Below are 14,497 nucleotides of genomic sequence, written 5' to 3'. Positions count from 1 at the left end.
AAATCAATAATCAAAAACTGAAATCAGGTGTACCTGGGTGGGTCAGTCGGTGAATCGTCTGCCTTCGGCTCAGGTCATGATCGCAGGGTCCGAAGATGGAGCCCTGCATTGGGCTCCCTGCTCAGTGAAGAGTCTGCTTCTCCCTCTTCTTCTGCCCTTCCCCTTCCTTGTGCTCTCTCGCTCTCTCTCTCTCTGGCTTGCTCTCGCTTTATCTCAAATAAATAATTTTTTTAAAGTGAAATTGCCTCAAACAAATGAAAGCAGTAGAACAATCTATAGGAAAAGAGAGAGAGAGAGAGAGAAGAAGCCATTCCCTGACTAAAAAAACAAACAAAACAAAAATCCCCAAAAAGTATCCCCCCAAAATAAAAAGATAAAAGAGGGTAACCTCTGAAATGACCACACTTTCTCATTAGGAGCTATTAGAAAATGGAGACTCCGTGAACTGAGACGAGAGTAACTAGGCTAGACCTTTGAAGGAGGCTTCCGTTTACCAGGGTGTCAGTCACTCCTATATGGAAAATATGGATTTCCTGATTATACACTTTAGACAAAGTAGAGAAGGAAAATATGATATAGATGACCTCACACCTCAGAATAATAGTTTATGAATGCTGGCTTCGACTTGTGTATCTATCACAATCATAATTAACATATAAGACCTTACCATATGTTAACACTGGGACAATATTTTAAATACTGTCAGCTGACACACAATATTTGCTTCCATCAACTTCTATGTTCCTTTCTGGGTTACAAGGGCTAGAAAGCTAAAAATGACATTAGCTGACTCCCTGGCAGCTAGGATTCTGGGAGCAAACTAGAACACTGAATAGATACATTTCCACAAGATTTTGAAGATGGAAGACAAGAGAGAGAAACTATGCTTCTGCTGATATTTCTGCTATGAGAGGCAGCAGCTGCAGGCAAACTCAGCATTCCTGTGTCAAGACAATGGCTTTGGGGATGTCATACATCAGTCATCAAAGAGAGAGCAGTCAGCGCTCCGTGATCTCTGGATCCCGGCTATGCTGGTGACCAGGTAAGCCCAGCTGTGGATCCCTGCCCCTTGCTCCTCCACATCATTAGTAATTCTGTAATCACCCAATTCCTTGCATCAGATCACTTTTCTTGCACTGAAATCTGACTAATTCTGAATTTGATATCCAAACCAAGATTTAATACAAGGGTTGTATTGCGGGGAGCTTATCCTCACATCAATGGGATGAGGTAGAGATTACCCTTTGCCAGTTGTCAAATGGACAAGTAAAATTCAGTGGGATGAAATAACTTACTCAAGGCCACAGGACTTGTAAATAGCAGAACCCAAGGTCAAATGCCAATCTAATTACAAAGTTTCTGTGCCTAACTACTCTGCTCAGCTGGGATGGTACAGGATCAAGTATGTAACAATTTGTATACAAATAGCTAAACATTGATTTCTGTGTTTTTCTACAAACTACAGGAGGGAAGAGTCTGTATGTTGTACATCTTTGAGTAAGACTCCCAAATCCCAGAGCATGGCTTAGTATTGGGTGCCTAGAATAGGTTCTTGGTAAATTATTGCTGAAAGAATAAATGAATGAAGAAAGGATGGTGATGTGACGAGTCCTACTACGGAAAGTGACCTGAAAAATGAAAAATTCGTATGATACCCTCCTTGTGGATAAATCACTGTAATTGCCAAATTGTTTTCATTAAGATGTTTCTCACTCTTCATGTGTTTGGTTGCCTCTGCTAAGAGTTATTGAAAACATTTTTAGGTTTCCTGTGTATACATTTTTGGTTTCTGTTGGTTTCTGTTTCTCAACAAGGTCTACTGCCATATTATTAAATTCATCAAACAATGGAACATTCAGTCTGTTAGGATGAGCTCTTAGGTCTATCCCATTCCAATTTTCAGCACTGCTTTTCCTAAAAGAATCTTTCCTTCTAACTTATAAGTCAGTATTCTGAAACCCAAATTCAAGGACTATGTCTACTAGAATCTTCATAAACACCCTGTCTTTGCTCACAAGTTTCAGAAGCCAAGGTGCACCATCCACATATCTCTTGCCAAATTTCACCATGGCTCCTTCTGCGCCCATTAGCAATCAAGTTTTCTTTCAGGAAATAGTTATGGTAACTTGGGCCACCCCCTTCTCGCAGGGCTGGTGGCCACCAAATCTGCTATATTTGTACACATTTTATTTTAATTGCCAAACTGAAGTGTATTTTAGAAGGAAATTTGATCCATATGTTTCTGATTCATCCACAGTGAAGTCACCAGACTCTTTGGAGAGAACAGCCCGACAGCCACAAAGTCTTTTCCTTTAGAAACAGTAAGTTAAGTAGGTAAAGAGCCAGCATCTTGAATCTCACCATGTTTAGGCAGTTGGTAAAGCCCAGGCTTCAGGGAATATTACTTTTTTAAGATATACGCCCCTTCAAATAGGTCTGGCTTTCAGTGGACCTCATGAATGCCCTGGACATTCTTTTGAGAAGCAATGGAACTGACTCCTTTCAAGGACTTCTCCTTGGGGCTCTCTTCCAGGGCTCTAGGAAAGCTCCCCATCGACAGGCCAAAGTTTCCCAAAGTTTCTTTGTTCTAATTCCCAAAGCTGTTACCAGAGCACTTGATATAGTTCAAGGCGGCGTATGCCCCATTTGCTGCCAACATGGTTCCCAGATATTTCCAGGGTCAGAGGTCATGAGCAGATGAAAGCCTGTGGTGTAACCTGATGTGGAGCCTGCCCACAGATTCACCCTCAACGTAAGCAGGACCACTATAGTGGTCCGGTCCCCTTCGCTAAGAAATAGGTCACCCACAGCACTCCCTGGGGTGCAGCACATTAAGATATTTGGTTAGAATTCTGAATTCCGTGCCCTGACACTTTTTAACGGCTGCCATCGGGCAATGCCTCAGGAAAGAAGGGAGACGTTCTACTGGCTGGGTCTGAAAGGATTTGAGAATCGTACACACAACTTCATGCCCTTCTGTCAACCCTACCGAAGTAAGAAGTGAACATACCACCCTTCCCTCTTTATACATACTCTACGTGATCAAACTTCTACGACTTCTTTAAAACATCCCACAGAGTTCATTCTCAGCAGCTACTGCTTTTGTCAGGCCCTTAGCCAGGCCCCAGCAGAGAAAGAAAAAATGGGCAGAGTGAGGCAGACATGTGATAAGCAAATAAGGATCTAGTCGCAATGTGTATAGGTAGAGGAAGAGTGTCCAGGAGACCTAAGGGTCAGTTCCAGCTCTGTCCCTTCCTAACCGTGGGGGTTTGGTTAAGTCATGTAACCTTTCAGCCTCACAAGCTTCATGGGAAAAACGTGAGGAGGGAGGATGAAATGAACCGCGTATATGAAATGTGCCCTGTGTAGATAGTAACACTTCTTATTATGGCCTGTTCCAGAGAGTGTATGGAAGCGTGTGTAAGATCTCCCAGAAACACAGAGGAGAGTGCTCAGAGAGCCAGCGCTACCTGAGTGGGGGGAGAAAATGACCTCTGACCTGACTGTATGTCTAGGGGAAAACTGCTGGGAAGGATATCTACCCACTGCATCGGGGTTCCTATTCTCCCAGGATTAAGCTTTGGTACACAGCGAGACAAAGTTGGTAGACGCACCCAACATCGAGTCTGTCTGCTTCGCAGGTAGCTTCCAGGGCTCATAAGACCTGGAATTTCTCTGTGCCCTGAAATGTCAGCATTTCTAGTTCCCTGGCTCTTGCCTTTCTATTCTTTCTTGTCTAGATGACAAACTTGAACAGCCTTCGGCCTCACCTGCACACTGTCCCTAGGGATCTTTCTAAAATACGAACTTGATAATGCCCCGACCCCTTACAGAATCCTCTTGGGACTCTCGTCCTTCTCGATAAAGCCCACACCATTCAGTATTACCCATCTGGCTCTCATAATGCAGTCTCTGCCTCTGTCACCAGGCTTACCCCATAGCTTTGCCCGACCTATTACCCTTTACATGACCACCGGACTGAACTCCCCCTCGTGCTTTCGTCTACGGTTTTGCACGTGTGCATGTGTTTCTTTGCCTGAAGCATTCTCCCTCCTGGTTTTGAAAAACTCTTGGAGACTCAGCGTGGGTATGACCTTCTGGCTTCCTCTCCCGATCCACCCATCATCGTAGGTCAGCTGCCCCTTTTGTGGGTTCTCGTTATACCTGCACACATCCTACTGTGCCTCTTGCTACCCTATCGGGCTCTTGGTACTGTGGGTTCCTTGGGCTCATAATTAATTTTTTCTCCCCACCTGGCACAGCCACGATGCCTGAGGTATTAGTGGATGAATCACAGAACCTCAGAAAGAATCTCCGCCCTCCTCTCCACCCGTGTGTGCGGAAATCCTCTCTGCAGAGAGTCAACTGGGTGCCCCATGGAAGGGCTCTTTCCAATGCCAGCTTCTCTAGTATCGTGGATCCCAGTGTCCTGAGAGAGGGTATAACTAGACCTAGTTTAATTATGAGGGGTCCTTGGAGGGAGGGGGACGGAAGAGGCTGGCGGGATGGCACATACCAGACCAGTTCTGCCAGCTTTCAGAACTGGATTGTCCTCTAGAAGACAGCTGTGACTGGGCATTCAGCATGTTTTAACTTCACATCAGCCATCCGGTGGACTGAGTCTGGCATCGCACTAGATAACTGTCTAGACATTAGGCAAGGCCAAGTTTCAGTGGTAACGCTATGGCAAGAAATGCCTGCGGCGGCTGACGGTGCTCAGGCAATCCCCACTCCCCAATTCCAGACTGATGACGGACCCTGGGGTTCTTAGGCAATTGTTTGGAGGAGCCCTGGGGAGGGAGATTCTGGACCACCTGCCGGGGATATGCTTGAATAACTACTGAATACATAAAAGACTGCTGGGTTTATGGAGTGTTCTTGCTGATCGCACAGTACTGAGGAAACCAGTAGCCCACCAGGTGCTCCTTGCAGCTTGGATGCTCTCATGGATAGTTCCCTCTGCCCCCTTACAATAGGTGTTTGCTGACTCCCACCACCATTGCTAGAAAAGGGCTCTAGGTAAGGTCTGGCGAAACAGGTGCTATTCTTGGGTGTCAGAGAAAGAGCAGTAACTATTTCGTTTTCTTTTGCTTTAGTTTTGTAGTAATAATGAGACTAGAAATGGGGGAATGGGGGCTTTCACAGATGAGGTAATAACTAGGCTTTGGACGGGAGCTGCTGCAACATTCTGCCCAATGGTGTGCCAGCCTGGCACCCTCTGCCTCCATCATCTTTATTTCACCTGCCATTGGACCCCACGACGCCACCCCCGAAACGTTCAACTTTGCACACCACGCTGGCTTCCTTGGTCTAGCTTTACTGCCGCTGCCTTCCTATCTCTTCTCCCCACACACTTACCTTATACCTCCATCAGTATTTGCTACAAGTCATTTAATGAAAACCCCCCAGGAAGTGTGCTTCTTAACCGTTCCCCACCCACATCCCCTACTATTTTTTCTTTCTTTTCTGTGCCTGCCTCCAAGCCGTAAGTATAATGGTCAACCACACCCCTCCCCCACCGCCCCCTAAGGATTCTGACAACTGCCCCACAGTTGTCCCAGGAGGACTGACTTCCTCTAGCCATCTACCTGACATTTGCTGTTTTCAATAAACGTTTCTGTTTTCTTGGCTCCCTTGTCCCTCTGGGCCAAGGCGGTGGCACCTTAGTGATCACCCTGTGATGCTGTGGCAGATACGGAAGAACTGGAGACTTCTGGTCCCAGGGCCCCATGCCTCTGGCTGTGGCTGTTATCTATGACATTTCTCAGGGAAGCTTGGTATCTCTGAGAGATTTCAAAGGAAGGGGGAGGAAGAAAGGATGGTTCTTCTGCCCTTTGTGTCTACCTGAGTAATTGGAAAAGTCCTCTCTCTCTCTCTCTCTCCTGGCAGTCAGAATGGAGGTAATTCTCTTCTAGAACGCTCCCATTGTAAACTCCTCCAGTGCTAGGGTGGCCTGCCCTCCCCATGCTGTGTTAACTGCTCCCTGAGGTCTCCCGATGGTTATGCCCACAGTGGGAGTTCGATCTGATGGTGATGGTGCTAGCGCTTAGGCCTTACATTCTGGCCCGTGTTAAGTATTCTTTTTTCTTCCTTCTTTCATCTTCTTTAGTTCACTGTGTATGTGTGTTGGGAGCAGATGGGGGGAAGAAATAACAACCTTCCTGACTTTTAAGATCTTTGGCTGGAGGGGCACCTGGGTGGCTCAGTGAGTTAAGCCGCTGTCTTCTGCTCAGGTCATGATCTCAGGGTCCTGGGATTGAATCCTGCATCGGGCTCTCTGCTCAGCAGGGAGCCTGCTTCCTCCTCTCTCTCGCTCTGCTTGCCTCTCTGCCTACTTGTGATCTCTGTCTGTGTCAAATAAATAAATAAAATCTTAAAAAAAAAAAAAAAGATCTTTGTCTGGAGCATGGCAGAAAAACTGACAGATCCCAGAGGTTAGTTAATGACCCAGCTCCCAGGAGAATTGATGGGTTTCTTCTGTAGATGCAGCCCAGTCTCCCCCAGAAAGAAATGGCCCTTTTGAATTGATCAGTCTGATGAAGGTCTCCCTTCTTTACTGCTTCAAGTCACCTTCTGCTTTCTATGAAACTCCCATCTCCACCCAGGGACTCTGACCCTTCACCATCACCACCACCAGATTTTCTCTTCTGGGAAGACACTGCTAGGTCCCTGCACAGAATTTCCGGGGAAGTTCTCTTCATTAATCTTCCTGTTTGGTTCCTCACTTTTTCCATAGCCTTCTCTGATAAAGCTTTATACCTTATTCTACATTGTTATTTCTAGGTCAATGCTTACCATACATAAACTACTCTTATATTTAAACCATTAATTGTGATTGTATTGTAGAAACTTCCAAATAATCACAGATGTAGGACAGAAGTACGACAAATCTCCATGTACCATGACCCAACCTCAACAGTTATCACTTTATGCCCAAACTTGATCTATACCTCCAAAACCCCTCCCACCATCATTACCAGTGGCTTATTTTAAAGGCACTCCAAGACAGCTTATCATCTATAAATAAGTCAGAATTTATCCCCAAGAAATGAGAGCTCTTTTAAAATATATATATAGGGGTGCCTGGGTGGGTTAAAGCCTCTCCCTTCGGCTCAGGTCATGATCCCAGGGCCCTGGGATCGAGCCCCACGTCGGGCTCTCTGCTCAGCAGGGAGCCTGCTTCCTCCTCTCTCTTTGCCTGCCTCTCTGCCTACTTGTGATTTCTCTCTCTGTCAAATAAATAAAATCTTTAAAATATATATATATATATATATATATATATATATATATATATATGTATATATAAAACCATAATATTCTGTATTACCAAATATTCAGTCTGTCACTAGTCAATTGTCTCTTCAATGTCTTTTTAATTTGATTTGAGTCGGGATACAAATAAGACTCACACATTGTATTTGGTTTGTTATGTCTCTTAAGTCTTGTAAAATCTATAATAGCTCTCCCCACAACCTTTTGTTTCAATTGCTGCCATTCATTCATTCATGAAAGCTAGGTCCCTTGTCCTATAGTCTCCCCCATTCTAGATTTTGGTGACTGCTTCTCAGCGGTGTGTTTACCATGTTTTTCTACTTCCTGTGCTTGCTATTGGCAGAGACTTCGATCAAGAGGTTCGTGATAAATTGTTATGGCAAGAGTATTTTGTTGACATTGCTTCTCATTAGTCAATCGCAGGAGGCACATAATCTCCACCTCTCCTTGATCTGATTTTCCGGTGGGTTCAGATGCTGCTGGCCTGATCTAGCCATTAGGAATTGATTTCTTGGTTTTTCACCCACTGTTGTAGAAGCCATTGATAATGATTGACCATGATGATGCCCTTTTAAAATCCACATGAGAGAAGTTATTCTGTCCTCTTCTTTCTTTCTCAAGAGCCCCTCATGACAAATTTTTATATTCCACAGTGACTGCCAATGTGGCTCACACCATGCTACTCTTGATAGTGATTTCTAACCTTTTGAGGGTGACAGATTCCTTTGAGAATTAGAACTTTATAAGAAGAAGAGAAAGAACATATATGCATGGGCCCTCAGGAGTCCAATTACTGGCAGAATATTCTGGATCTCAAGTTAACCCTGTACTCTACAAACTTGTGGTACAGCTTTCTGTGGTACAGAACCTGGGTACCTTGACCTTCCCCTCTCTAATTTGACTTTATCTCTCGCATTGATGATTCTGTCTTTTGTTCCCTGACTTCATGGTTTTTCTACTTCTTCAACTGGTCTTTAGTTCCACTCAATTCTAACTACTTTTTTGTAGTTGTCTCTACTGAGACATCATTTATGGTCACTTGAAAATTTTCCTTTGTCAAGAATCCAAACTTCCCCCCTCCACCCCTAAATGCCAACTCCTTGACTTGACTTTGGTCCACATGATCTCCTACATTCTTTTGACTTCTCAAATCATTGGTCTCTGCCCAATCCATAACAAAGTCTCACATCTCTGTGTGGCTTTCTCTGGGGGTTTCAGATCTGTGAATTATTTACGTTTTACCATGGGGCCCACTCTCTTGTCTGCCATCTGCTTTTCTTCCAAAGGTGTTGAGAGTGGCAATGCTGACAGGGTCCTTATAAATTCAGACTAAGTTAAACTGGTCTCTCGGAGCAGTTCACCTTCTTCCAGTCATCTTTTCCTACTCCCCTATTTCTGTGCTACTCAGATGTTGTTCATGGACCATCATGAACATCATCTCCTAGCAGTAGCATCAGCATCTCCTAGAAACTTCTAAGTAATGCAAAATCTAAGGCTTATCCTGGTTCTATTGCATCAGAGTGTATATTTTTAAGAATAGCCTCAAGTGAATCCTATTCACATGAACAATCAAGAAGTACCATCCTATCTGTTCTCCACCCTGGTTGTTCAGAATTTTTCTCACAGTACTTAATTCTTGCCCCAATGGATGACTCTATCAGGCAAGGTCCAATCAGGAAAATGGAAAGCATTCTAAAGATTTCAAACAGAAGGAATTTAACATAGAAAATGGGTCACAGGGTGATGGAGGGGCCAGGAAGCCACACAGGGTGGGGGAAGTAACCCGGGGATGACCAATATGGCAGAAGCCATGGCCTCCTCCTGCTGCAGGGGACCAGGGGAGGGGGCAACATGACGGGAGCCCAGATAACATGCTCACCTAGCAGGAGATGCGTCCTTAGAGAAGATGCAGCTCCTGGGAAAGAAAGCGCAATACCTTGGTTCCTTACACTCTTTCACCCTCTCCTCTCCTCTCAGTGACCTCACATTAGACGTGGACAGAGCTCTGCCGACAAGAGAGTCTTGGAAACCCAGCCTGCCTTTCAGAGAACAACAGGGCACCTCTGAGGACAAACAAGCCAAACACAGGCACAATGACCTCACCTCCTCCTGCTTCACTTCACTTTCGTCTTCCCGGTCTCAAAACATCTGCTTTTAGCCATTTTTCTTTCCTTCTGTCCAATCACAGAAAAAGAGATAGCCTTTGGTTTTTCTGTGAGAGTTAAAACTGGTAGGAAAAAGTAACTAAATGCCAACAAAACACAAGATTCATGGGGTAAGGCCTCCCAGCTCCGCAGGGCTCTAGGACACGCGGGAACGATCTTTGGGAATCCAGTGGCCAGGGCACTTCAGAAATCATGCTGTGAAATGTGGGGAAACTGCCTGCAGAAGCTCTCTAGAAAAAACGTGTCCTGCTATGAAAAAGATGCCAGTGCCTTTCTTGATTTTTATAAATGATCATAACAGACTCACATGTTAACCCACATGTTAACTAAAGACAATTTAGGCTCTTCCTGTTAGATAAATCGCCAACGTTCAGACTTAATGTGCACTCATTAAAATTAAATCAAGAATGATCCATTTTCCTCCCTCAGTGCCTCCTCACTGCTGTCTCCCTCTCAGAGACCAGGGGGCTGAGACCAGTCATCTCAAAGCCTGAAACTGTTGTCGTCTTTACAGTGAAGCGTGGTAAAGGACACGGAAGTAATCTCATAGGTGCGCTGAATCCTGCTAGCCTTCCACTAAATTGGCTTTCTGACTTGGGAGGACTCAGCTGAATGAAAACTGCCCACCTTTTCAGAAATAGGCTGTGGAGGGACACGTGGGTGGCTCAGTTTTTTAAGCATCTGCCTTCGGCTCAGCTCATGATCCCAGGGTCGTAGAAACGAGTCCGGCATCGGGCTCCCTGCTCAGTGGAGAGTCTGCTTTTCCCTCTCCCTCTGCTGCAACCCCTGCTTGTGCTCTTGCTCTCTCTCTCAAATAAATAAATCTTAAAACAACAAACAAACAAACAAACAAAAAAAAACTAAACTGAGGAGCCCACTGGTCACACAGACTGACCAGCTCTAAGCTCACCGAAAGAGGTTTTGGGACCCGGATTGTAGGCTCTGCTGCCTGAGAACCTTGACGGTGTCAGCCCGAGTCCCCTGTGTGCCCGCAGAGCCCAGCCCTGTGCCTGGCATGTGGCAGAAGCCCGATATTTGATGAACAGACACAATAACTCAAAGTCAAAGACCTCCATCCTCATGTACTGACAAGTACCGGTTCCAGCTTTTCACGGAAGCCAGGAGTCTTGGTCCCGCCATCTGTAAAATGAAGACGTGGTGCCAGCCCCCATTCACTTCACAGTATGCGCGTTCAGACCAGATAAGACCGTATCTGGGAGTTTGTTCTCGTAAGCAAATAAATTGTTTTTATAATGCTCTAAATAAAAAAGCTTCCCACACCAGTGCTCGCATACACATTTATTAAGATGTAGCCAAGTGAAATGTGTCGGCTCCTCCTCTCGAGTGCAGTCTCCTTTACTGACGGGTAACGACGCCCAAGGGCTGGGGAACTACATAATCAAAATCAAATGCCAGCTTTTCACAGACTCGGCCAAAAAAGAGTGTGGCCCCAAACACCATTTTAAACTACAAGAGTTCCGAGGACATTTCATTCATCGTCTTTCTCTTTACTGTTGGTGATATAGACACTTTAATTTTAATGCCCACTACAGATCCACATTTAAAAAGAAAAAAGCTCTTCTTCTAATTTAGTAGAAAGCAGAGCTGTCCGCGTGAAGGACAATGCAATATCAAAATACAGCTGCTTCTCATCCATACTAGTCTAAATTAGAAACATGCTGCCGTTCACAGGGGCTCTAATCACACGTGCACATAAGCCATACCGAGGGCTAACAGGCGGTGTGGGTTTCTACCCAGCATCTTCACTTTATTCTGTGTCCTTATCCTCTTCGGAAAAATGGGGGACCGACTTCTTGGCGACCACATTGTCCAGTCTCTGTCCTTGTAGGTATGGATTGACACTCTGAAAAAAAACGTGGTTTTGTATTATTCGTGAACGTCAGAGACATCTCACAAAAGACGTGAGTGAGAATTGCTTCTGGCCTATTGGGTTAGAAACAAGGGAACAATGGTACCTACCACCTACCTAGTGATTGATTACTCCAATACATCTATAATACCTCAGCGTCTGACAGATGTGTCTAACTGTTTCCTTCACATAACCAAGGAGTTCTTTATCAGATGCAATATGTCTCGCTCCTGCTTCTTGGCACAAAGATTTGGTGTGAACCAGCTAATAAGTTCTCACTACTTAGATGCCAAGCCCCATTCAAAATAACATTATTATTCTATGGCCTTCTTTAGTGGGAGAGAGCATAGGAAACACATTAAATTAGAAGAACGTTCTAAAGAAGACGACAGATCAGAACCAAGTGGGAATTAGCATCTGCAGACTGGCCATAGGATATCCCGTTGCTGTACTGGTTCTTCTGCGCCAGTGTTCCACCCCAAGAGGACTCAGCAGTGGCCCAAGCAATCACTTCTACCTTCCTCAGTCAAGTTCTAAAGCTAAAGAAAAGAAGTAAGCTAAACACAACGTGCCTTTATTTTTGACTAAAGACTTCATGGTCTGAAATCTTTCATCTGTTGCTTCTCTGAATGAGTCAAGGTTTTTCCAGTCCTCCTCTAATACATATCTATTTTTTGAGGTTTGGATGTGAACTAGTAATTGGAGCTTTACAACATAGTATTTAGCAAGCAGAAAAAATTTCAGAAGTTTTGGAAGATATTTGTTTATTGAAGTCACCTTCCGGTAACTGAACAATAACATAAGGAAGAAGCAACGGTTGCAAACGGTCAGCAATCCCAAGTCCCTGTGAATGAAGGGTGGCCGTTCACAGGTGGGTCTCTCTTGCCAATGGGACCTTGTCTGCCTTGGTTTTTCTGAAGGGTGAGCAGGTCATTCTCCAAAAGGAATGGACCCTGAGTTTAGTATTTGTAAATGTCTTCCCACATTCTCACAGCTAAAGCCATGCATCATGAAAGGCCCTACTCACCCAGCAGAAATGCATTACAAACAAGCTGAGATTTACAAAGTGTGGGATGTCTTCAAATCTGAGAAAGGATATGTCACCCAAACACAGTACTTTACTGGGAAGGCATCTTTAAAATACTTAAAATAAGGAAAATACTTTTTATAGCAACGATGGTCCGCTAGAATGGCTTACTCCTGAGAGTCATCTAAGAACCTCTGGGTAGATGAAGCAAGTGGAGACTGGAAAAGTGTACTCAACGCCATGAATGGCTTCATTGTTTTTTAGTAATAATATTTATTCTGAAAATTCTAAGATATTAAAAAGGGCATGAGATTTTCATGTTTATCAAGTATAGGAATAAAATGTTGATAAACCCTTTAAATAAGATCAGTAGTAGATTTCAAATATTAACAAGAGACATCTTAACATGAGTTTGCAAAGGTGATCATTTTTTTGTTTAAAGAGGAATTGACCTTTTCCTCATGAAGCAACTCAGAATTCAACTGGGTTTGAGTGAATACAGAAAGTTACATAAAACCCACTGAGGGGTCTGTTATAACTCCAGGGAGGATACCTCTTGGGAAAGGGACTTTCACAGGAGGAAGTTCTTCTCCCAGACCTAGAAAAATACTGGAGGGCAGGGGAAGTAAATTAATGAGGAAGCAAAGGGAGCAATCACTTGAGCTTTTTTGATAAATGTTCATTAGTACTGAATCCTATACATAAGAGGAATAATAGTAATGATACTTGATCCTCTGAAGAAATCAAGACACTTATATATTTGTCTTCTCTCCTGGGTGAGAGAAACTGGCTAGGTTACAGAGAGAACGTTCTTTCCATTTCCTACCTAGAAGAACCACTACGATCAGATGTTTGATCCTGATGTCCCTTGGAAATCACTGGAGAAGGCTTTGGTGATTGGTGCACTTGAGGAGGTGAGTAAATTCTTTAGTGAAGTGGAAACATCACCTGAGGCTTTCAATGAGGTAGAAGTATCACCTGAAGTAAGTTCTGTTACCCCATGGGTCCTGAGAGGGTCAGGATTTATGGCATGGCCATGAGTTTTTATTACTGTCTGAGAATAGGAAGAACTTGATACCACTGGGTCAAAATGACCCTTATTTTCATAATTTCTGAGCCTTTCCTATGTGGAGGAAGTTGAGGCCAAAGTACAATCTTTTATAACATGTGTCCTAGCCAGAATTCTGAGTTTGGGTAATCATGGGTCTCATGAAAAAACGACCTAAATCCTGACCCATGGTCATTAACCAAGTCAGGGCAAAAGGAATGGTGAGCCAGGAAACAGAGACAATTAAAGCTTCATGCTAAGTTATTCATTTTGGGTCGGTCATTGGTCTTATTTGGAAATGTTCTTGTTGTGCCACGGGGAGATATTCAAGCCGTCCTACTGGTAAATTATGTGTATTCTGAGCTCCTGAAATAGAATTTCTTGATGTTCTCTCAAGACCACAATATACCCTTTGGACCCTCTCTGCCACCACCGGCCATCAGAAACTGTGATCACCAAGAAAAACCCCTAATAATCCTATGAACTCTGGGGAAGAAGATCTGTCAATTAATGTTACAACCAGAAAATCGACACCTCCTCGAGTACCCTGACCGGATCCAGCAAAACCATGCAGGACAGCCACAACTACCGCTGACCGGATTCCCAGTTGTTGTCGGGATCCAGGCACTTGCTGTTCTAAAAAATCAGTCAGTGGCCTTGGGTCTATGGCTTGGTTTTCGTATCTAACATGTTACTCTCTGGCAGCACTATGCCACAGAAAAACAGATCTTGAACTTTCTCCTCCACCTGATCAGAAGAAGGCAGGGGACCAGGCACTTCTGTCCATGAGGGCACCAGTGGATTATCAGAACAGACACTGACCACTGATTCAGTCTCCAGGACATAAAATGCACTGGAAACTCAGATCAAACTTGACCTTCAGCTCTACAAGAAGTAACACCACAGCAGCTCGATGGGCAAGACCCAGACCGATGTGCCACCCTGGGCAGCCCCAAGATGGTAAATACCTAAGCCTGCCAGCAAATTCACCAGCCAGCAAGCAAATACAGCAGATCTCATGGACTGGACATCAGTCTGGCTAGGTGAAGAAAAAGGTATGCAGGAGGAATGAGGTTTGGTCATCTCATCTTTTGCCCCTACATTCCTTCAGAATT

The 14,497-nt window shown here is 44.3% G+C and overlaps 1 protein-coding gene across 3 annotated transcripts in view; it reads right to left on the bottom strand.

Moving 5' to 3' along the window:
• Positions 1-10,721: 10,721 nt before the first annotated feature.
• Positions 10,722-14,497, bottom strand: part of SCG5 (secretogranin V) — a 54,290-nt gene continuing 50,514 nt past the window's right edge. For all 3 annotated transcript variants that reach the window (XM_082734316.1, XM_082734314.1, XM_082734315.1), the window contains one exon: positions 10,722-11,301. In XM_082734316.1, coding sequence (XP_082590442.1) covers positions 11,206-11,301 — 96 coding nt within the window. In that variant the 3' untranslated portion in view covers positions 10,722-11,205. The remainder of the gene's footprint in view (positions 11,302-14,497) is intronic.

Source organism: Mustela nivalis (assembly GCF_964662115.1).
Source record: "Mustela nivalis genome assembly, chromosome: 6".
NCBI classification, from domain to species: Eukaryota; Metazoa; Chordata; class Mammalia; order Carnivora; family Mustelidae; genus Mustela; species Mustela nivalis.
The sequence above is the reverse complement of the archived record's forward strand: the minus strand, read 5'-3'. Positions and strand labels throughout refer to the sequence as shown.